General features: G+C 37.9%; 3 protein-coding genes across 5 annotated transcripts in view; 2 read left to right on the top strand and 1 right to left on the bottom strand.

The window, feature by feature from the left end:
• Positions 1–10410, top strand: part of RSBN1L (round spermatid basic protein 1 like) — a gene marked incomplete at its 5' end in the record, with an annotated part of 64690 nt that extends 54280 nt beyond the window's left edge. The window contains 3 exons of the mRNA XM_082846432.1: positions 2139–2306; positions 7083–7191; positions 7281–10410. Of these exons, the coding sequence (XP_082702558.1) occupies positions 2139–2306; positions 7083–7191; positions 7281–7922 (919 nt within the window). The 3' untranslated portion in view covers positions 7923–10410. The remainder of the gene's footprint in view (positions 1–2138; positions 2307–7082; positions 7192–7280) is intronic.
• A 9023-nt stretch (positions 10411–19433) lies between these two features.
• On the bottom strand, positions 19434–22857 carry TMEM60 (transmembrane protein 60). Its single transcript, XM_082846286.1, has 2 exons — positions 22715–22857; positions 19434–20094 (listed from the first exon to the last, which is right to left on the bottom strand). Exon 2 carries the CDS (start codon positions 20042–20044, stop codon positions 19643–19645), a length of 402 nt encoding a protein of 133 aa, XP_082702412.1. The 5' UTR covers positions 20045–20094; positions 22715–22857; the 3' UTR covers positions 19434–19642.
• A 478-nt stretch (positions 22858–23335) lies between these two features.
• Positions 23336–25116, top strand: part of PHTF2 (putative homeodomain transcription factor 2) — a 111479-nt gene continuing 109698 nt past the window's right edge. For all 3 annotated transcript variants that reach the window (XM_082846753.1, XM_082846755.1, XM_082846756.1), the window contains exon 1: positions 23336–23451. The gene's annotated coding sequence lies outside the window, so the exon portion shown is untranslated. The remainder of the gene's footprint in view (positions 23452–25116) is intronic.

The raw sequence follows: 25116 nt of genomic DNA on the forward strand, positions 1-25116 counted from the left end.
ATACTATTTGTGAGAGAAAAGACATCAACAACAAAGTTCAAAACTATGATAGACTGGACTAAAACATTTGTAACATGTGACAGACTAAAGTTAGTATACAAAGAGCATTTCTAAATTGAGAAGAAAAATGTAGAACAACCCAATAGAAAAATAGGCCCCAGGTAGTCGATTGTATATTAAACATATATTAAAAGAATTATGAGATATTATTTTTACCTATTACATTGGCAAAAATTATTAACAGACCGAGTATATTACAGGCTGGTAGGTACGTGAGGAAACAGGGTAATATATATTATTGGTCTATGGGTGAGCTTCTGTAATCATTTTTTAGAAGTAATCTAAAATAGCTCATAAAGTTTAACATATGCATACTCCTTGAACCAGGACCGCTATTTTTGGGACTTTGTCCCAAGAAATAAAAGCACTAAAGGTAAATGTATAAGAATGTTAATTGCAGCATTTATCATATTGAGATAAATTTTAAAATGGTCTGAATGTCCATTAACAGGAGAACGGTTGAATACATTTTGGTACATTCCTGTTAAAGAATGTGGTGAAATAGTTAATTTCATAATATGAAATTTTGTCTGTTGAGCTGGATATCCATGGTACTTGAAAAGAGCAAAATGTAGAGTATATGTCCAGTATGATTCTATTTTTATGAAAAGAAATTAAAAAAACATGTATAAGAGTATATTTATGTAAGCACAGAGAAAAGTGTAGAAGAATGTACACTAGCGTAACATTGATGGGAATGGAGTGGGTGATCCTGGGGGAGATAATCCTTTTTTTAGATGTCTAAAGATGGTCTCACTGGTTATAAATTTAAGAAGAAAAAACAGAACAGGGAGAAATGGTCACAGAGTAAAATGTTGGTTATATGAGAGCAGGGACAATGTTGTGCTTGTTACTAATGTGTCTCTAGCACCTAAACAGTGTGTTTAATAAATAAATTTTGGTTCAATGAAATTTTTACAAGTTAAATTTTAAGTTGGTAGTAAATGGTAAACTTGGTGTGTATCTCAGTGATACTTAATTTGGATTTACAAATCATTTTAAGAATCTGAAAGACTCTCCCTAGAATAATGCAGATATATACAAACTTTTACATGTAATTTAAGGGAGTTCACCAGCCCCTTGAGGAACTTGTAATCCTCAGGGATTACAATCCATGGTATATGTGGTCATTTCACATCAGGTTATATATAGTCTGACCAACTAATGACAACAGTGCCCTAGGCACTGTGCCAAATGCTTTAATAAGGTCTTAATTCATTAGAATGTGGTATAATGAGGTGAGACTTGGTTTGAAAACCTGTTAGCTTTCCACAGAAAGCAACATCATCATCTAGCTTTCTAATACCTGTAAAACATTAATCACAAACAGCAAAAAAGTATGTTAAAGCATTGTGTGTGTGTCTGTGTGAAAGTTTATATAAAACTGTAAGACAAGAGTGCACAAAGAGTAGTAAAGTAGTAGAGTTTGAGGGTGGGAAGTTAGAGAACCAAAAAGGAAGAGTGACCCTAGGGGACAGACTAGGATGAGACGAAAAAATAATGGGGGCAATCCTGATTTGTCTCTGGAAGCAACAGAAAAATCATACAGGGAGATAAATAAGATGATGACTCCCAACATAAATTCTTCTCACCCAGTTCCCCTTCTGCAGCAAAATTGGAGAGGGTTTCTGCAGTGAGTGAGGCCAAGTAGGCAGCAGCTTCTGTATGCATATGGATTCTAGAAGGTGAGCGGTGGAGGAGAGGTCCAGTGGGAGATGTCTGTCCTCCAGGGTGGAGCTAAAGTGTTTTTTTCCCCTTACCTCCAATAAACCGTGCATGTTTTATGGAAGCACTTATTGCCTAGTGTTTTCTTGCTGTTTATTTTTTGGTCTATCTCTCACTAGAATATAAACTCCTACGAGAGTAAGGAACTTGTCTGTCTTATTCACTACTGTCTTGATCAGTAGCTCCAGTGCTTAGATAGTGCCTGACACAGAGTAGGTGTTCTGTAACTATTAATGCGTTTAAAAAGTTAAACCTGTCAATACATCAGTACAAATGTTTGAAGGCAATTAAGCCTTAATATGCATAAGCCTGCCTCTCTCTGTCTCTTTATATATATAATTTTGTTTTAACAGAACTACCAATGAGATAAAAAACCTGCAGTACCTACCTCGAACTAGTGAGCCTCGTGAGATGCTCTTTGAAGACAGAACAAGAGCTCATGCAGATCATATAGGACAAGGTTTTGAACGACAGACTACAGCTGCTGTTGGAGTGTTGAAGGCTGTGCACTGTGGAGAGTGGTATATATTAACTACTGCTATTTAATGGCTTCTAAAATTTTTCTTGGGAAGTTTTTCAGTAATTCTTCTTACTGTGGGGGAAAAAGTTTCATTTTCCCCTGTATTTGGATATCCTAGTTGTATAATTGTACTAAAGAAGATTTTCATTTGCTAGAATCTAGATTTTATCTTTTGGGCTTGACTGAAGTAGTTTCATTTTTTACGTGACTAGAGTTGAAAACAGTTGTCTTACCTAAGGTAATGGAAAACCTAAGGTTCACTTGGTGCTTATTGTATGCCCATTTACAAATGTTCAGTTAATTTTCTCTACTTTTAGGCCCATATTTATTGCACAAAAGGGAGACTGAGGCTCCGGACTATCAAGTAATGTTGTCATAGTCATATAGTTAACAAGTGGTAGAGCTGAGTCTGATTTCAGAACTGACTCCAGATTCTTGTGTTTTTTCTTGGTACTGTTTTAACTTGCTATCTTTCTAAGGTTTGGTATCTACTAAGTGTTTGTTTACCTTACTATATTAATTTTTTCTGGCTTTGCTTGTAAGTTTCACTGACTCTTTTGATAGATTAGAAAAATGGATAATTTTCTTAATGAAAATGGATAATATACTTAGAGGTGGTCATCCCATATGTTAAAAAAATTTTCATTTATTAAAATGATAAAACCCATAGAGCAAAGCTATATTTATACTGTAAGATAACTTTGCTCAATTAGGTTTTGTTTTCAAATTGACTATTGTTTGGGTATGAAACTTAAGATGGAATATGCTGTTTTGCTTATTAAATCAGTTGAATTAGATACTAAGTATGTAAGAAATTTTTCTAAGTAAAAAGAAACTGTTTTTAATTCTGAAAGTATAAAATGTCAGTATTGTTGCATAGATTCCTAAGATGTTGTGAAAAATATTGCCTGTATTTTCTGTACAAGGAAATTTTTTCAGGGCCTGTGAATACAAGATTGACCCTTTGTTCAAAAGGGAAAATTTAAAGTAATATTTTATAAATTAATACTGAATGGAGAGGCCACTGTAAACTGACCTTCTTTCTTAACATAAATGAAGCTTTATCAATTTCAGATATACAAAGTAACTAGTACTGAACTAACCCTAAGAGGTCCTTAGGAAAATGACATTAACAGTTTATAATTCAATAATAATAATTTATAATTGTGTTTAAGTTAAATGGTAATTATCAAATATCTGTGGTTGTTCCCATATAGTTTCTAACATAATCTGGTTTAAAATACTAATTTTGTCAAAGAGTAAAGGCAAATTTCTCTCTTTGGAAATCATTACAACAACCCCCTGTTTCAAATTAATGAGATTTTTCTTGAATGTTTGGTATAAAGGATTTAAGAGTGGCATCAAAATTTATTTAGGGTGAACTCTGATTTATAGATAGTATTTGTTAAAGTTAGCCATATAGTTACATTTTTTTTTCAGAGATAAATATTCTTGCTTCTTGGCCTTAACTTTGTTTAAATCTCTCTTAAGCTCCTTTAAATTATTGTTGGTTTATGCTTGCTTCTCCACTTTATATGTTATTTGATGTTAGAGATTGTGTCCTGTCCTTCACAGGTCCATCGTAGTTCCCTATGAATAGTTACTGAATGAAAAAACACTTGAAGCTAACAATTTCACAGTGAAAAAGACTGTTGCCAAAGTATGAATATATTAGGTGGCCAGATTTAATTTGAGACAGATTTTGGAATGAGATGTTGCTAGCTATGAGTTTTCTCAGTATTGTAAAATACAGTTTGCTTTCTATACCAATGCTGCTTTAATCTCTTAGTATTAAAGATGGTAAGAAAATAATTTGGTTGATGCTTTAAGAGGGTTTCATGGCTCTGATGCAAACGTGGTCTATGATCCCTTTATTATTATTCCTTGTTGTTAAATTAAGCTATACTAAGGAAATTGGTACTTTCTCTTAGTGTTCTCCTTATCTTAGTGTTTTGAGTTCTGCTCTTTTTCTCAAGGAGACATTAGGCATTAGAGTATTAGATTCTTTTTTCATTAATTAATTAATTTTTTTATTTATTATTTTTGGCTCTGTTGGGTCTTGCTGCTGCACACAGGCTTTCTCTAGGTGCCCTGAGCGGGGGCTACTCTTCATTGCGGCATGTGGGCTTCTCATTGCGGTGGCTTCTCTTGTTGTGGATCACGGGCTCTAGGCATGCAGGCTTCAGTAGTTGTGGCTCACCGGCTCTAGAGCACAGGCTCAGTAGTTGTGGCGCACGGGCTCATTGCTCCATGGCGTGTGGGATCTTCCCAGACCATGGCTTGAACCCGTGTCCCCTGCATTGGCAGGCAGATTCTTATCCACTGCGCCACCAGGGAAGTCCAAGATTCTTTACTTTATCTTAGAGCCAGGCTTAACACCAATTTGAGATAAAGGACTGGGATTGATTGAGACTACAAAGAAATCTTAAACTAGATAGACTTGTGAAGTGTTGATGAATTTTATATCACTTTTTAGTATTAGGAAGATAGAATTCACATAGATTTATGTATTTCACGTTGCTTCTTGAAATCCAGTTTTTTGAAAAATCAACTATGGAAGTATAATTTGTATTCAGTACTACACACTCTTGTTATAAGTGTACAGTTTGATGTGTTTTGACAAATTTATACAGCCATGTTACCATTACCACGACTAAAATATAGAATATTTTGTTTCCTTCATATACCTTGGCAGTTAATCTCCCCCCATTCGTACCCCAGCTCCAGACATCTATAAAATCTATTTTCTTTCTTTATAGGTTAGTATTGCCTAGTCTAGAATCTCATTTAAATAGAATCATATGTTGCCTGACTTCTTTCACTCAGCATGTTTTTGACACTCATCTATATTGTTATGTGTATTAGTAGTTCATTCCTTCGTGTTGCTGAGTGGTATGTCATTGTATAGATACATCACAATTGATTTATCCATTCACCTGATGATAGAGATTTGAATTGTTTCCAGTTTGGGGTTTTTATGAATAAAGCTCTTATGAACATTCCCTTTCAAGCCTTTGTGTGCACATAAAATTTCATTTCATTTCAGTAAATACATAGAAATGGAATTACAGGGTCTTAGAGTAAGACAAAATAATTGTGTATAGAGATAGTTCTAAGTCTACAAAAGAAGTATTAGAATTTATCTAAGTCATAAGATAAGACAACATCGAAAAGTCACTTGTATATATTTTAATTCTATATATTAGCAATAAACACTTTGAAACATTTTCAAAATGAAAAGAAAAAATAATGCCAACTTATAAAAACATAAAATTATACCTGCTATGTAATGTGTAAGAACTTTCAATAGTATACTGCCATCTCTCCCTGCTCCCATTTATGGCCTTTGTGCTAATTATTATTAATACATTTTGCTTTATGTGTGCTATAACCATACCCCCAAATATGTTGCTTTCTTTGGCATTAAGGAATTATTTCTGAAGAGATTTTTAAGATGAGAATAAAGTATCTTTCATATTTACTATTACTTGCACTCTCCATTCCTTTGAATAGATCTACATTTTCATCTAAATATCATTTTCCTTCAGCCTGAAGAAGTTCTTTAACATTCTTTGTTGTACTGGTCTTCTGGTGACAGATTCTCTCAGTTTTTGTTTGTCTGAAAATGTTTTTATTTCATACTTTCTTAAGGATATTTTGGGGGTTATAGAATTCTAGACTGACTTTTTCTTTCAATACTTTAAAGATAGTGTGCTCTCTTCTGGCTTGCATTGTTTCTGATGAGAAGCCTGCAATCATTCTTACCCTCTTTCCCTGTATATTAATGTGATGCATGAGTTTTAGATTTTCTCTTTATCACTGTTTTTTTAAAATTTGGTTATGATTTCCTTGGTATGATTTGGGGGGGGGGGTTGGTATTTATGTTTCTTGGGATTTTATTCCAAACTCCATTTTTGAGCATCTTTTATAAACATGTATTTGTATATTCTTAATTAATTGAAGAATTTGGGGATTTTTTTTAGAATTATATTTAAAGACTCTATTAACCTCAGCAAGTAGGATGGTAACAGTTTATTTTATAAGTACTTTTCTATTGAATGTCTCTTACTTTTTAGGAGTTATTTAGGGATTTTTGGTATCATTGCAGTTATATATGTCTGTATTGAAAGAATGTATTCCCTTTCCCCTATATTTATCTCTAAATTTTATATTATATAGTATCTTTAATTTAGCACTTAATTTGTTGAAGTATTGACAACAAATTAAAGACTTTAAGTTAAAGTCTTAACTTTAAGACTAAACACTTAGTTTTTTGATTTGCATAATTAACCAATTCAGGTCAATTTAATTTTTCAAAATATGGTTACACATAGCTATAATAAAATGAGGTGAGGCTGCTCCTGGAAATCTCCACCCCTTTGCAAGAGCCCTGATGATATGTCTGCCTCCTACCCCTTAAAATTCCTTTACTCTTCTCCCTTCAGGGAGGTGTTTTTAGAGCATGAGCTCTCCCTTCTCCATTCCTTGATTAATGAATAAAGTTTCTGCTCTGCTATACGAAAACGTGTGTGTGTGTGTGTGTGTGTGTGTGTGTGTGTGTGTGAATAATAAAATGAGTTGTTTGTATCCATATTTAGGTTGAAACTCATGGTGTTATCCCTTTGTTTAAATATGTAAAGTGGGCTTCTAATTACAGTTCATTTCTAAGATAATACTTTGGTGTTGACCATAAACTTTTTTTGCTTTGAATTTAATAAGGACTTAGCAGAGTGAAACATTAATGGCAGACTCTTCATTATCTCATGTTCTTTTTTAGGCCTGATCAACCCCGAATAACCAAAGATGTAATTTGTTTTCATGCTGAAGATTTCTTAGAAGTAGTTCAACGAATGCAGTTAGATTTACATGAACCTCCACTGTCCCAGGTATATTTTAAACTATTATTATCTTCAATTTAATTTTTATTGTGGAAAAGACTTATTGGTATTTCTTGTTTTGTTTTGTTTTATTTTAGTGTGTCCAGTGGGTTGATGATGCAAAACTTAATCAACTGAGGAGGGAAGGCATTCGCTATGCCAGGATTCAGCTGTATGATAATGACATTTATTTTATTCCAAGGAATGTTGTTCATCAGTTCAAGACAGTTTCAGCTGTATGCAGTTTAGCATGGCATGTTCGTCTCAAGTTATATCACTCAGAGGAGGACACTGCTCAGAATACAGTTACTCATGAAACATGCACATCACCAGATTCCACATCATCAGTTCTTGGACCTCACACTGACAACATGATTTGTGCTGTAAGCAAAACCTCCTTGGATTCTGTTTTTTCAGACAAACTTCATTCTAAATATGAATTACAGCAGATTAAACATGAACCTATTGCAACTGTAAGAATCAAGGAAGAACCTGTGAATGTTTATATTCCTGAAAAGACTGGAGCACCAAATAATATGGATGGCAAGAATGTTAAAGCAAAATTGGATCATGTTCAATTTACAGAATTTAAGATTGATGTGGACTCTAAGTTTGAAAATAGCAACAAAGATTTAAAGGAAGAAATGTGTCCTGGAAGTCTCATAAGCCTAGTTGATACAAGGCAACATAGTTCAACACATTCAAATCAAGAGAGAAAAGATGATAACATTTTGTGCTAAATTTGTATATACCATTTAATATTGTTTTTTTTCTTAAACTTAATAATGTAATAAAGATTCGTGAATTCTGAAAGCAAGCCAAGAACTTGCTCCCAAGTCTGTTACAAATTATAGTTTATGTAGCTTTGTAACATTCCTCAGTGCCTGTCCATAACTGTGAAGTATCAAAGCATTTAGGGCCAGATGCACTGTAAACATTGCAGGTTTAAACAAAAGGAGTCTTTAAAAAAATCATTTGAGTTGGAGTTGTAGGTTTTAGAATAGAGCTGACATTAACATATATATATATATATATATTTTGTAATATGAGCCAGAATTCTTTTTTGACAATTTAAGGCTTTTCCATAGAGCTTATTTATACCGATTTTTTCTTCATTTTAAATGTGTCAGCACTGTAGTGTAAATAGCTTTAAAAAAACCTTTTTAGTGTGATTTATACTGAAATGTGAGCCACTTAATAAACGTTCATAATAATATGTTTTCTGTTGGGTCTGCAAAAAAACCCCACCAAACTGACAATTCAGTTAAATCATTTATTTGATCTATTATGTTTCTGCTGGTATATCCACTTAGAGTGCTAATGGAGTGCAAATGTATGTATTCAAATCTTGTGAATATTTAAATTCCCCACACTGTGCAAGCATTTTTAAAACCAAGATTCAGTTATGAAAGCATATTTATATGTGTGTGTGTATGTATGGGAATATATATATATGTTATCATATTTTGCATAACTTCTTAAATTGCTGAATAAGATGAATATGTGAAACTTCCTATGCTCCCTGGAATACATTTTTAAATATCTATATTCAACATTAAGAGAGCAGCTTAGGTAATAGAATCAATTTTATAAGTTGGGAGAAACAAGGTCTGTTAGTGATATTTAACCCTTTAACTAATGAAGTTATGTGACCTGATTATATAGCCCTATAACGTGAATTTTCTTTGTAGTGTATGGAATAAGAAGTTGAGAAAATTTTCTTACTAATCAGCACCCATACTATACCTAATAGTAGCTGAGAAAAAATGTTCAGTTACAGAAAGTTTAATTCTGAGCAGTTAAAATCCTCTATTACATTTTTCTTGAGGAACAGAAGGAAAATATGGCAAATACAAAATATTAAAATAAGGGCAGTGACTCAACTGCCATATACAAAGAGAAAACTAACAAAATAAGATCTGTTACCTCATCTTTCTAAGCATCCCTCTCCCTACCCTAGCAAGGTAGACAACTTAGAGTATTTTTTTCTTTTTTCAAAAGAAGCTCTAGAAAGTAAAATTGGGATAGGAAACAGGATTGCCAGTGCCTAGCTAAAGATGATTAAAACAAATCTCTTCAATAATGGACTTCAGCACCGTTTCAGATTGCTTCCACTACCATAATTAAAAGTCAAACAAATGTCTTCAGTGTATGCTTTGATGTTAGGAACTATGCTGGTTGCAAATCTATTTTCTTTTACTTGAATTTGGTATTTTTCTGGGCTCATACTTTGGTTGATTACTTTCAAATGGGGTTCTTTGTGCTGCCTTTTGAGCTAGTGTTGCTATTCTACTTTGAGTGGTTTCTACTCCAGCCTCATTTGTGGTACCCATAAAACTGCTTATCTCTCTGGTCAGGGAGAAGCTTACTCAGAGGCATTTCATCAGGAAAAATAAACTGCAGCATTGATGTCATTTCTGGCCTCCAGTTTAAAAGGGTAGGCAAATATTGTAAGGAAATCTCAGTGGTTAGTAGAAAATCAGTATATTTGCAACATAGGAATTTTCATGACGTAAGGAAAGTATAAATCATGCAAATGTAAATAGGGATTTTGTTTTATATATTACTTAACATGCTCCTCACCACCTTTATCTTCTATTTTTAGCTAAATTTATGTATTTTCACCTACCTTTTTGGGAGACAAAAGTTTATAACAAACCAGTATTGAAAATTGAGAGAGAATGTGGTAAAAATGTTTAGGTTTTTCTTTCTTTAAGTGAAGGGTAACATATTTAACAAGGTTCGTTTTAGCTCCAGTTTTCCAGGGTCATACACATAGATGCATGAGACCATACTGCAATAAAATGTCTTTAGGGTATCCCTGCAAAATATATGAGCCTTAAACTTTTAACTTAAAGACATACCTAAAACAACCAGAGTGGTCGCTTTTAAGTGTAGTTTCCTATATAACCTATAGTCAACCTTCTCCATATTTTGAAATTTTAATTGTTTTGTAAAATGCTCTGTGGAGGTGAAATACAAGTTAGTGAACACAGATTTCAAGATACAGCCTTGTCACCTTGAGTAATGCTTACGTTCCTGTCTTATGGGTTATAATTTAAAAATTCTCTTCAGATGCAATCTGAGAAGTTGTTGGCTACGTTTGTTACATACAAATAATTTTTATTTCAATATTGTATTATATTAATGGTTTCCTAGTTAGTACATTCCAGTTCTTATCTGAACACAACTTTTTTTCTGTTATTTCCAGTTTCTTGGACCAGAATAATGAAGCACTTAAGATACAGTTTCTATGTGAACTTATACTATATAGAATAAATAGTTGTTATGTAAATTATTAAATTGCCATACAGACCTTTACAAAAAAAAAAAAACTAAGGTACCTCAGTGGTGTCTGCTACAGTAATTTTTTTCTTTTTAATTATTTTTGTTCATATCCTTTTAGCTAAGTAATATATTCCATACTCAGGTTAGCTGGTTAGCTATCAAAAGAATTAAGCATTTGTGATATTTGGTTGAAAACTTTACTAAAGCCATATTCATTATCGTCTTTGTCACTACAGCTGTTGACCTTAAATAAAGATTAGGTTGATCTAGCACAACACTCTGTGTGTGCATGTGCCTGTGCGCGTGTATGTGTATAAGGTTATTGGAAATACTGTTTGTTTCCGCATATATTCATTTTTAATCCATTCTTTAACTTTGTTGGGGGGGGTCATGGAGGGTAGGAAATATTTTATTTCTTGGATTAAGTCTTCAAGGTATTTCATTAGTGTTCCTGAGTGTAAAATAGGTTTTTCCCAAATACTTATGGCAGGTAAGATCATCTTTGTAAATAATAGATTTGCACTGTTTTGGTAAATTTGGATTCAGTTACTTTTTGGATAGTTTCATTGTCATGTAAAGCAAATATCTCAGTTCACTTTGCATTTTTAGCGAAGGTGCAGGATTTATTTTTGGAGTTTGAGAGGAATTTTCTTTGTCTTCCACCTTTCAATAAATACTAAAATTGATAACCATAATCTTTTTCCATGTTTTGTAATTATTATATTTGACATTTTACTTTCATCTTGTCATATTTAAAAATTCTTGTCTCTATCTTCAACAGAAACCATAAGATCTTGAAAGTGATTCCAGTCTGAAAATCGTTTTTACTCTTAAAAATACCGAAAATTGACTTATGCCAACAGAGAAGAATATTAAAGATCACCTTAAACAAGGTCGCTAAACTAGTAAGGTATGGGTGCTGGGATGGCATGGTAAATTGCCTCCCTTCCCTCTAGATATGACTATTTTTATCCCAGGAGGAGAGGACAAAAGTACCATTGTTTTCAAAATACTTTTAGGCTGGTAAAAAGTGACATGATGGGTTTTATCTTTAGAGTGGTAGAACAGCTGTTTCTTAATCTTTCTTCCTTCTGTTTAACTACTTCGATATGTAAACAAAATTTTACTGGTTTTAGAATGTGCTATTTCATTAAAGAGTTCTGTTTGATATTGGCTCTGGCAATATACCTCAGATAAGAAAATTAAGAGGACAACTCAGGAGAGGTATAACATCCTTAATCTCTGTCCTGGCTTTTCTGTTCAGTTTTTCCTGTAACCCACTGCATATTGCAGATGGGAGTGACAGCTTTCTAAAATGTTAAGCACAAGGAACCTAAAAGCAGAGATGTCTTTCCTTTTTAAGTTTACAGGCGTTGTATATCATATTTCTACTGGGAGAGCAGGGAAAGGAGGGGGAAAACATCTTGCATTTTAGGTTATCTTCCCTTCAGGATTTCAGACTCAATCAGGGAATGTGAATGACCTGAGAACAAAATGTGGGAAACAGAATTATGTTAACTAGAAATTAAAACTTACTACTCGTATGCTTTATTACCATTATCTACCTTCCAAGAACGGCACTATTAAAATATGAGAACTTTGGATCCTTCAGTACATTTTGAAGTTTAGAATTTATGCATTTATGTCTTGAAAATATTAAATCTTTACACTTTCCTATAAAGGTCATTGCTATTGTTCTACTGACTACTACTAAGTGTGCAGACTTGCAAGTCAACATAGTTGCAAATATTTTGCATAGTAGTGTTTAAAATTTTATTTAGACAGTTCAGTCCCCACCCAGCTGTCAAGTTTCTTCTTCAGATGAAATTTTATGTGAAAAATCTCAAGTCTGTCTTAAAAAAACCAAAAAATCTTGAGTATGACTTTTATGCTCTTTTTTCCATCTGTCTTCCTGACTGACAAAGTTCTTAGAAATCTGTATGCTTCACTTCTCATCTCACTACAATTTCACTTTAATCCTCAAATTTAACATTTTAGCTGAAGTGATTCTCTCAATGGTCACCTTTTGACTACCAAATCCAGTGGGTGCGTTTCTTAATACTTCTGTTTAACCCCTGTAACACTTGTTATCAATCATTTACTCATTAAAGCTCTGCATGACCTGTTGTGGGGTTTTTTGTTGTTGTTGTTTTCTGTTTCTTTGGATGGCTTCTTTTACCTCTCCACCATTGTTTAAGGCAGTCTCTGTGGTTCTTCCCCTTAGGTCTCTAGGCTTTGTCCCTGAACTATCTTCGTGACCCCATGACTTCAGTCAGCCTTGGTTTCTCAATCTCTAATGACCCATGTAATCAAGTCTAAATTATTCTCCCTTGCCCCCAAGAATTAGCTGTTCCATTCCCTCCTAATTTTGTTATTGCGTCACTCTCTCTCTCTCTGCAGTCATCTCATGGTAATCTGATTTCTCTATCTTTTCCTCTGTGTACAGTTGACCCTTGAACAACATGGGCTTGAACTGCGAGGGTCCACTTACACACTTACACACATATTTTTCAATAAATACATACCACAGTACTATACAATCCGTTGTTGGTTGAATCTAAGAGTGTGGAACCTTGAATATGGAGGGCCGGAGGGCCAAGTGTAAAGTTATAAGTGGATTTTCGCCAGCGTCAGGGTCAGCGCTCCTAACCCCCACGTTGTTCACGCGTCAACTCTACAATATATCATGAGATTTTCTTGAGTTGACCCCAGAAATGTTTGTCTACTCTTCTTGTTATAGTAGCTGTTCACAGTCATAGTAGATGTTCATCTCACCTAGGCTCTTAAAATAGCATAACATGTTCTAGGCTGCCTGCGGCCCTCTGCCCCTACCCCCATTCCAGCCCATTACGTTACCACCAGATTAACCTTTCTAAGACAGATATGGTTGCTACTCTTAGAAATATTCCATGGCTCCAAAGAGTCTTTGAGATGTGGCCCTTCCTTTCCAGCCTTATCTACTATAATCTCTTCCATTTGATGTACTCAATTTTCAGCTTTACCAGATGGCAGTACTTGCCATTTCCTTTGTGTACTTTTAAAATTCTTTGCCTTTGCTGGGGAAAATCTCTGCCTCGTATACAACATGGTGAAATCTTACTTCTCTCTTCAAAACTCCAGTTAAACCATCTCTTCTGTGTATCTTTTACTGACCTCATCTGCTCCAACTGTCCCCTCACCTCACAGCTGATATAGATCCAATTATTTCCTCTGCTTCTTGTGTCCTTTCTTCACATCATTAACATTTGTTAAGTGTATGTCAGGCGCTAGCTAAACCATGAGTTAGAAGTTACAAATTTTCTTTATCCCTTTGTGTCCCCAATACCTAATACATAGTACACTTGGTGTTCAGTAAATATTTGAAGGAACAAAAGTTGAACTTTAACTTTATTGGGGTGGAAAAACAAATTATGTAGGTTTCTATAATTTAAAACGTCCATCTCTGACTTAATTCGTAATGTAATTCTAGAATTGCAACAGAAAGAAAAGTGGAGAAAATTAGATCAGTGGGCACTATAAAGAGATGAAATTTCTATTTTGTACTTACTACAGCCTTATAGATAAAGTTTAAGAAGCTACCTATTAGATATCTAGGCCCATTGGGTAATGTGGAGAGTAAGTATTGTAAAGATAATTATACCTATAAAACTTGTTCAACTTTTTTCCCTTCAACTAGAGATACACTGAAAATTATTACAAATTAAGGATAAATTTTAACTATACCTAAAATGATAAAAATAGCAAATATAATTTTCTTTTAAATTGTTTTTTATTTTTGGCTGTGTTGGGCCTTTGTTGCTGCACATGGGCTTTCTCTAGTTGTGGCGAGCGGGGGCTACTCTGTTGTGGTGCGTGGGCTTCTCATTGCGGTGGCTTCTCTTGTTGCAGAGCACAGGCTCTAGGCGCGTGGGCTTCAGTAGCTGTGGCTCATGGGCTCAGTAGTTGTGGCTCGCGGGCTCTAGAGCACAGGCTCAATAGTTGTGGCACAAGGGCTTAGTTGCTCCGTGGCACGTGGGATCTTCCCAGACGAGGGCTCGAACCTGTGTCCCCTGCATTGGCAGGTGGATTCTTAACCACTACACCACCAGGGAAGCCCAGCAAATGTAATTTAAGAAGCATCTTAATATTTCATAGTCTGAAGCAGAATTTAACTATTCCTAAGTCATATTTGGCAAGATAAAGTCTGGTTATCTGGTTGTCAGAGAGGCATTCTGATTAAGCTTGTGTTGTTCTCCCTATTGATACTATAAATAAACATTCAAAAATTGAAAATATTGAAGCAAGATGATAACATGCACTAGTTTTCTTTGTCTTTATTCTGTTACAGGAGTGGGATAAGGACATACAGGTGGCACATTTTCACAGACAAAGTTCTGTAAAGTCACTTCACGGGGATGATATGCTGGGGGCATTTGTAGCGGTACAGCTGTTGGTTATTAAAGGGGGATAGTACACTTGTATAATGTTGAGAAATTTCTTCACTAGTCTGTATTTCTCATCTATAAAATAGGGGGTAATACCTATTCTGTTAATTGGTGGTGAAAATTAATGACAGCACATGCCAAATGCTTATCTAGCACATTGCTTGGCATATCATAGACACTACAAACGTTAGCTTCTGATCCTGGAATTAACATAGTAAAAAGAATAGTTAGAAGAGCTGTGTGCTGGGTCACCCTAATTTCACATCTTCACATCACTTCTATGTATTCCTGTCTCTAATTTTGGGCAGAGGATAGGCATCTGGCAAGAGGAAAAAGTTGCATCAAGAGGTCAAAGGTGAGGTATGGTGGAGGTAGGACATCAAAAACAAACTTCTTTCTAGTTCACTATTTTGCTCAGGGATGGCAATTCAAAATCATGTCACAGACTGTCTTTTCCTTATATAAGTGAATTACAAATTTGTGTTTGTAGTATATAGATTATAGTGGTAGTAAATTTGCTTTATGGTGTAGGATTACCAGTATGGTTACAGTATGATTGGCTAACTTTAATATAGGGCAAGCAAAATGAAAGTAAAATATTGAAGTGTAGATCCCTCTCAAGCTTTTAATCCAGTGTTGTCTTTATGTAGCATCTGATAACTGGTATCTTCTGTTGATGCTTTCTTTTTTTTTCTTCAATAGGAAACCTATTTGTGGAAATAGCATTTGGAGTTAAACTTCTCCGTTTACCAATGACCATGGGCTAATTTCATTTAATTTACCTGGGCTTTAGCTTTTCTATCATGAGGAGGTTTTTTGTTTTTTTCCTGTGTACCTTCTTTATCTAAGTCATGAATTCTAAGGACACCAATAATACTTTGAGGAAGAGTGATGTTTACTCTGCAAACATGATCAATCAAGGATAAAGGAAATCCCTTTGTTTAATGCTGAAAGAACTCTGATAATTTTCCTCTCAATAGAGAGAAATAACTTTTCTTTATGATGCAGGTGCATAGTAATATGCCTGCCCCTATTTGAAAATGGCTCTATGGTTTCCTCTCCTTTTTTGGCCATCACTTCTGTTCATTAATATCAGTTCCTCTTATTTGCTGCACTGTGAAAAAGCAAAGTAGAAACCAGATGATCAAATTCTAAGGTTAATAACTCTTAAAATTACAGTAAGCTGTAGCCCACGGATGGATTTCTACTCCTTGAAGCTTTATGCAACTATTTTTCTTAATGCTTGGAAGCTCTCCATTGGTGGATTTCTGGTCATGTTTCATGTGGTAATGGATGGTGCTACCACATCTGGTTTCTGTGTTCATGATATGTTGAATAAGTCGTGGTTCCTCTGAATATCTATTTCCTACTTTTCATATTTTTAATTGCTATAGAAAATTATTTTGTTCACATGTTGCTTTTAATCAGAATTTTTTTTTTTTATAAATTTATTTTTGGCTGCATTGGGTCTTTGTTGCTGCTTGTGGGCTTTCTCTAGTTGCAGCCAGTGGGGCTCCTCTTTGTTGCGGTGAGCAGGCTCTAGGCATGCAGTCTTCAGTAGTTGTGGCTCGCAGGCTCAGTAGTTGTGGCGCACAGGCTTAGTTGTTTTGTGGCATGTGGGATCTTCCCGGACCACAGCTTGAACCCGTGTCCCCTGCACTGGCAGGCAGATTCTTAACCACTGTGCCACCAGGGAAGCCCTCAGTCAGACTTTTTGATAAGTATTTGCCCAAACCAGTTTAAGTTACTTCTCTGTGTTGACCTGGAAATTAATGACTTCACTAAAACCTTTCAAATTTAAGTTTCTTTCTTAAGGCAGAATGTGTTCTTTTTATAAACACCATCAGTAAACATCTCTATTATAAAGGAGGTATCCTATAGCTAAGACCAAGGGGAAGATATTTTCTGCAATACTTACTGTTGATGTATTATTACATTAGTTTTGTTTCCATCTGTAAGCATAATTTCTCTTTCATGTCTTCCATTACTTACTGTTCTAAAGTAGGCTGTGATATTGTAATTTATAATTAGAAATATGTATCTAATCTTCATCCCTGTTCCTGGCATAGGAATCAGATACCCTTGGAATTTCCTAAGTGATAAGTGTGATTAAGGTGTCTTTTGAGCTTATGTTAATGAGGAGACTCTTGCAAAGCTCCTAGGTAACCTACATATTGGGGCTGGTTGCCAGGGGAACCAACCTAGCGATTAAAGAGTTGAAACTTTCAGTCCCCCTCTCCCCACCAGGGCTGGAGATTGAGTTCAATCACCAATGGCTAATGATTTAATTAGTCATGCCTATGTAATCAAGTTTCCATAAAATACCAAAAGGACAAGGTTCAGAAAGTTTCTAGGTTGGTGAACATGAGGAGATGGGGAAAGAGTGGTGTGCCCAGAGAGCATGGAAGCTCTGCACCCCTTCCCCATACCTTGCCTTATGAATCTTCCATCTGGCTGTTCCTGAGTTAATATCCTCTTATAATAAACTGGTGTTCTAGTAAGTAAAATGTTTCTCTGAGTTATGTGAGCTGCTCTAGCAAATTAAGCAAATTCAAGGAGAGGGTCATGGGAACCTCCATTCTAGAGGCGGTAGGTCAGAAGCAAGGTGACAACCTGAATTTGTGCCTGGCATCTGAAGTTGCAGAGGGGGTGGGGGGCATGTGCAGTTTTCTGGGACTGAACCCTTAACTTGTGGTATCTGATGCTATCTCCAGATAGTGTCAGAATTGAGTTAATTCCTTGGTGATGTAGGGAAAAAACACACACATCTGGTGTCCGAATCGGGGAGGCACACATCAATAACTTACTGCTGCTTCAGGTTGTTTATTTAGTGTGGCAGTATACCAAGTTAAGTAAGAAGAGTTCTACTTCCTGGGACTCTTTCAGATACTCTTACAATTGATTGATCCTCATGTGTGAACAAGTTGGTTATTGTGTTGCCTTTTTACATATAATTCTTACCGAACTTCTCTTTTCCTTGGAGACCAGTCCCACATTTCCTCTTAGTAATGTCATATAGAATTTCTGCTTTTGCTTGTTTCATGGCCTAGCTCAGGGGTCAGGAAACTACTGCCAATAGGCCATATTTAGGCCACTACCTGCTTTTTGTATAGCCTGTAAGGCAAGAAAGGTTTTTACAGTTTTAAACGGTTGAAACAAAAATCAAAAGAATAATATGTTGTGATATGTGGCAATCATACAAAATTTAAATTTCATTGTCCACAAATAGTTTTATTGGGACATAGCCATAGTCTATGGCTGCTTTCTCACCACAAGAGCCGAGTAGTTGTGACAGAAACCATATGGCCCACAAAACTTTAAGTATTTACTATATAGCCCTTTACAGAAGTACTTTGCTGTCTCCTGGCCTAGCTGACTGTTTACATGTGGTGCTGTTCCTTCTTTTCTCTGTGAGAGATTATACTTAGATGATACTTTCACAACTACAGGTTTTCCTGAACTACAAAACCCTCCTATCTGGTTTCTCACAGAGATTACAGCTTTCTTCTGCTTTGAATGTATTAATAATAGATTCCAGTGACCAAATAGTTTAGATCTCTCAATTGAATTAGGAATACCTGATCAAGTCTTGGAACATTATATTCCCCATATTAACTATCCTTCTTAATCCTATTTTTACATACCCCAAATACTAATATATACCAATTATAAGACAGGGAAATATCTGTAACTGATCAGTTTTTTATTTATTTACCCTACCTCTGTAGTTTCAAACAAAGAGTTAAGCAGTATTAATTTGTAGTGTTGTGGCTGAAACTTTGTCATATTATCTGTCTTTACAAAGGAGAACTAGACCAAAATGCTATATTTAAGCAATCCTCTCAAGTATTAGCAGCCAGAAACCACTTTTTTGTTAGATATTTTTTAAATGAACAAAATACTCCTTTAGATACTCCCAAAGCTAAGTGAGGGCTGTATAGGGCAAGAACATCACCCTGACCCTGCTTTAGGGTTATAAGACACTTAAGACTGTTTGGAATTCTTGTACGTACTGCCACCTACACTTCACTGGAATTGGTTAAGTACCCTCGTAGGGTGATCTATAATTTTTCAAACCAGGACACTTCTATGAATGAAAGGGGAACTAACTCCCTGAGACCCCAGGACAATAGGCATAAACTGGACTTTCCTGACATAACTGGGATGTATAGTTCCCCTAACATTAGAAAGAGGCAAGCTTCTGCTCTGTTTTAATATGCTACCTCTAGTTTATTTGTTTCAAATAGAAGGCAGAGGTAACAATGAACTTAGCCTAGATAAAAAACTGTCGAACTCTCAGATTCTTTCTGAATGTAAACATGAAGTGGCACCCCTAATTATTTCAGTAACTGTTTTTCCTTCATAATCGAGAAGCACTATTTACTATGGTAGTAATGGGGCCATGATATATTAAACTTCTACCCAAATATGTAGATTAAAGGCTTTATATTTACTTTAAATGTTGATCACATACTTAAAACATTATTCAATAGTCAAGTAGAAAAATAAGATCCAAAACAAACTTTATTTACATAGGACAATAAGGGTACTAATAACTCAAATACTGAATAATTAAGTTTTGGGTTGACTAGAAGTCCATGATTCACCAAGACTACTTTATGGAAGCAGTATAAAATTACATTTCATATTTTTCTCAGTTCTCTGGCATTCTTCAAGCTTGCAAGGATTCAGAACACTTTAATGATAGCTTGTTGAACAGCAATAAAATGAGATGATGTCCTTAGAAGTCAGTCTCTCACAAAAAAGACGTTATATCCAAGCTCTATCAAAGCCCCAGCCAGTAAGGCCCATAAAGGAATGAAGACATAGGACAGATTCATGGTAGTAAACTGTTCCAGTTTAGCACAGAGTGCAAGGCAGAAGGCTAATTTAAGTAACATTGCAATGAGGTACCAGGCTTTTTTTTTAATATTGTGTGATCCATGTCGAGGGTCAAAGCCAGACTTACATCGCCCAGCCATTTTCACAATCAGCATGACAAGAAGGATAGTATCAAATATCCAGACTGGAATAAATATGAGGAACCAGTTCCAAGGTGCCTTCTCATCCAGTTTCAACACCAACATGATCAAGAAGAGTAATGTGAAAAGCCAGGTGAGTAGTACTCTCTGAGCCAAGGACATTCTCATTTAAACAGTTTAAAGAGGCTGTTGCAGAGTCGAAAAAAGGGAAATATACCCTAAGAGAAGGAAAAAAAGTCAAGATTGTTTTGATACCAGAAAAAATTTTTTCTATTCCTGGTTTACAAAGCTGGCTCTTTCCAGCTTTGTAAAACTGATCTATATTTCTGTTTTGTACTAGTACTGTATGACTGTTACTGGATATGTTCTAATATCTGTGAGGTCTAGTACCTATTTACCATTTTCTTTTCCAGAATATTTTCACTATTTTGACCTTCCACGTTTTTCAATGCTAAAATCACTAGTTCTTAAAAACTTGGAATTTTGATAGGAATGCATTCATCTATAATACTTAGGTATAAGCACTTATTTAATCTTCACATTATAGGTTTACAGTATGTTCCATACTTACTCACGTTTTTTTAATCAACCTTGTGACCAATGGGAAAAGGGTAAATAGAATGGGAAATCAGAAGCCAGGCTGCATGAAGTTGGGTGAGGAGTTAACAGAAGATAATGAAATGCAAACAGTTGACAACATTTTATTCCTTTGAAACATTTGGAGAAAAGAAGATGAAAGGTCAGACATACAATGAGGATGACAAAGGAAGGATCAAGGGCTTCCCTGGTGGCGCAGTGGTTGAGAGTCCGCCTGCCGATGCAGGGGACACGGGTTCGTGCCCCGGTCCGGGAAGATCCCACATGCCGCGGAGCGGTTGTGCCCGTGAGCCATGGCCGCTGAGCCTGAGCGTCCGGAGCCTGTGCTCCGCAACGGGAGAGGCCACAACAGTGAGAGGCCCGCGTATCACAAAAAAAAAAAAAAAAAGAAGGATCAAGAACAAATTTTCAGTAAAGTAGGAATCTAAGTATGATTATAAACAGAGGGAAATAAGCCACTGGGCAGTGATAGACTGAGGATGAGAGAGGACACTTGATGGCAACAGGAAAAGATCAGAAGGTAATGGGGATGGTAACAAAAGCATGGGTGATAGGAGTAAAAATGCAGGAAGATAAGAAACAGGGAAAAGGTGAGGAAGCTGGCTAGATAAATCAAATGCCCTAGACTATCATGTTTTAAGTAATTATATTTTAGAACTAACTTTGATTGCTACATCTCTACTACTTCAAACAGTGGGTGACTGTCATGGTGCAAGAGTATATATCTGTTGCATTTCAATAGTGACCTATTGAATCTCCTAGCTCCCTTCTTTCCCTTATACCCATCTGCCTGCACTCAACTTGTTTACTTGGCTGGCAGATACTTCATACTGCACTATGAAAAACAGATGCTTTTGCTCCCAGGAAGGCATTTTCCGTGCTGGTCTCCTTTCCTGGCCAGAGGTTGCCATTGTGGAATGTGGGACTGACTTTGGAAGAAGAGGTGGAGAGGTGCGTACTGATTAGTAACTACAGATGGGTTTCACACTGTAAATTGAATTTGCTCAATTTCCATTTCCAATCGATCTGGCCATTTTTATGGACTTTTAAAAGGTTTACGATAATACAGTTGCTTAAACGTAACTTTTCCATCAGCCAGCCACTGGATGAGTCAAGCTTCATTTTTTCTCGTAAAGAACTGAGTAGCAACTGGTCACAGGAAGGGAGCTGCATTCAACATAGGTACTTGAAGACTGGAGGTGAAAAGGCTGCAAAGAACACAGTCTTGTGGCTACAAGTTCTATTATGTGGGATGCAACAAACTTTTGTATGCACTTTTACTAAAATGCCCTCGATTGGGAAGCACTCTGTTGATATTTAAATGACACTTGAAGGATTATGGATGCTGGGGTTCAGTGATGACCTACAACTCCGATTTCATTAATTTATTAATAAATCTCTGTTAACTTATTATATTTGTTTCCTACTACTACTTTCTTCTTAAAGAAGGGCGGTGGGGGGGGGCAGGGTGGAGGGAGCTGCATACTCCAAAACAAAAATTTGTTCAAGTATTTCTCATTTGAGGTGGTTATTTCTTGCACCTGCAAGATAGTTAAGTATATGCTTATCCATTGTTAAAACCTGCGCTTCCCCTAAATGGCAATCTAAAGGCCCCCTGCCCACAGTTCAACGTCTCGGTACCAGGTGTGTGGGCTTGATCATTTGTCCATGGTGCTTGCCACACCATCTCGCATTTCCCTTCTCTCGCGACTGCCAGTACACTTCCCAGTGAACTCGCCCCATCCCGAAGACAGTTTTGTTTAATGGGCCCCCAATACAGAGCTATTCTAAACAATGAGTCACTTTCTAAAGGCTCCTGCTGCAAAAGCCTTGGCCAACCTGACCGTCCTTCAAAGGAACAGCGTTGTGCTTACACTTACCTGATTTTCGGGCCTACTTGTCTCAGAACTTCAGGGCGTTCCTAAACTATCCTTGCCCTTCGTCTTCGAATGCCGACGGTCCGCCAACGGTGCCCTATCCGGACTCCCCCCATTCTGCACTGTGGGACCAGTACATTCTGGAGTTGAACGCAGTTCTTGTACAGTATGATCCACAATGCAAACAGAATCCCGGTGCCAAGAGGCGTATGTGCGTTTGGGACCGGGAGTGTGAGGGGATGAGGGGATAAGGGACGGCGACACGGCCCACGGAAGCATCTGGAGGCCAGGGCACCGGGGGGTGGGGGGCGCGGGGGGCGAGTGCACTTAGGAGGATGCCGGCTCGTTGGAGCCCCGAACTCACCTGGCAGCGCCGCTGGCTGGAGAGCGCAGAGGGGCGCGAAGATTAGGAAATTCGCCAGTTTGGATCCTTGGCCTTTTCCACCACGCTTTTTCCCCCATTAAATCCAGAATCCGTCACATGATAATCAAGAAAAAGATCTCAGTTCCGCCTCTCCAAACAACCACAGTGGAACCTCTCTCAGGTCTACCTCGGGGCCGCGCCCACATCCGGGGCAGGGTCTCACCGCCCTGGGCCTACCCTATAGGTAGAGAGAACGCCAATCTGGGTTCAGAGGCCCCCTTCCCTGCGGTAATTGGACCATTTGGCCGCCAGTGCCAACCAACCGACTTTTCCGTGCGATCGGGTTTGTCAAAAAGGCGGCAATAAAAGAAGCCAGTAGGCCCGCCTCTCTACTGCTACGGGCTAGGAGGAAAGTCAGTCTAAGCATAGCCGGGAGCGTCCGCGGTCCCATTGGGCCCACAGATGCCAATCAGACTTGCCAGCGCTCCGCCCCGCCTCCGCGGGGCGCGGGGCGCCCCGCCCCTCCCCTCGCTCTCCCAGTCAGCGCGGAGACTGCAGGCTCCGGCGCAAAATCCTGCGGGAGAGGGGGTGGGGCGACGGCTCTGGAGGCAGCGCGCCCGCGGGTTGCTTCGTTGTGGCTAGTCAGACTCCCGTGGCGGCGGCGGCGGCGGCGTTTGCCTCGGTGTCTCCCGCGCGCACTCCAGCCGCCTCCTAGCGGCGCGGCGCCCTTTCCTACGGTAAGAGCCGGCATCACCTCCGCGCTGAGGCGGGCCGCGTGGAGGTCGTTGGGTTCTGACAGAAGCGGAGGATGAAGCTGGACGAGGGAGGAGAAGAGCGGCGGGTGGTATGGAGGTGGGGGGTGTGGGGGCATCGCGTAGTCCTCCCGGCCCGTGACTTCCTCGGCAGCCGCCGGCACCTGCGCTCCGGGACGCTATCATTTGGCCGGTGGCGGAGGCTCAGCCTCCCTCCTCCCGAACCCGCGCTGTCCTCGAGCCTTGATGGTGATGGGCCGAAGCCCAGCGCCGCCTCCCGCCCCTCCGCCCCCTCCCAAGTCCCCTCTCCTTCGCTTCCTTCCCCTGGCGCTATGTTTGGGGCGCGTCGGGCCCTGGAGGGAGTGCGGGGTCATCGGGTGGCCGAGCCGGGGTCGGCGGGGAGCGGCCAGCTAGCAGTCGGAGGAGCGGGCTCGGGAGGAGGGGGCGACCCTGCGCGCGCTGGACGCCGACTGGAGGGGGTCGCTGCCCTGCTCCCACTGAGCGGGCAACAGTTTAGTTTTCTGATTCCAGCACTGACTGCGGAGCTGGCGCTGAAATCCTTGGCATGGGCCTTAAAGGGATATTTCTTGTCTGGAAACAATGCCGCGGTCCATCAGCGTGCTTCACCTTTTCTTATTTTTATCTGCCTGATGTTGACAGCCAGTGTTCTGGGTATTGTTCCTTCGAGTCATGGCTTTCTAACGCAACACCTCCTTGTAGAACTTAAGAGATTATTCTGTCACTAATCTGTCACCCTTTTAATTTTTAGCCCCGCCAAAAAAGGCCCTGCTCTATAACAACATATACTGTCTAGGGAAGTACAGAATCTGGAACAATTTATTAATCTCTGTATCTGCATACCAAGTAATTTTAAAATTCGTGGTGAATGTGTTAGGTATTTTGTTATTCACACTTGCTCACTTTGTTAATGGTATATTCTGTTTACTTTGAGATTGGTTGTTATTTATGGTACTTTGATTTTAGAGCTTTTGGTTAGCTTTAGCCAACTAAGCATTTGAAGATTTTTCTTTTTTTTTCCCCTTTGAGACTGGCTATAGCCTTAGTGTTTGCTCTTGTTTCTAGGGATTATGTATTTTTAAAAACTTTTTTCCTCCAAAACTGGGCTTTTTCATAGATTTTTAAAATTTTAAGAGGGAATTCTGATAATTTGGAAACTAGGCACTTTAGCCTAAAGAGCCGTAAAATAGCATAACAATATAAAATCCTAACTTTTTGGAGTAAGGGTTGCTAAGTTTAAGAGAAGGAAATGGGTATCCTCTGTCAGGTGTAGTGGCTTAGCCTCTAGATTCCAGACCAATATGGAGGTGTGGTGAGAATGAGCCATGCCTGAGACCAGACACAGGTGGTTCCAGGAGCGTTTTCTTGCAGGGGAAATAGCCTGCCTCCCACACAGGTTAGTTGTCTTCCTGCATCAGGTAGTATTAAGTTAGGTGGTAGTAAAATAGGAAGTGTCTGTGTTCCAATTTTCAAACTTGCTGGTAGGGCTTGAAAATGTGGTGAACAAATAAAATATAGTATACAGTGGGGGCACTCTTGCATAGTCAAGCCTCCAAGAATAAATATTTTTGAGTCCAGACTGGCACTGGACAGTTGGCCCTAAAAGTCAAGTAAGTGACCTGAGCAATTTTT

This window comes from Leucopleurus acutus, assembly GCF_964270905.1.
Source record: "Leucopleurus acutus genome assembly, chromosome: 9".
Lineage (NCBI taxonomy): Eukaryota > Metazoa > Chordata > Mammalia > Artiodactyla > Delphinidae > Leucopleurus > Leucopleurus acutus.

Excerpts from the sequence above, each read along its gene's own strand:
- TMEM60 (XM_082846286.1), bottom strand. The coding sequence starts at position 20,044 with ATGAGAATGTCCTTGGCTCAGAGAGTACTACTCACCTGGCTTTTCACA.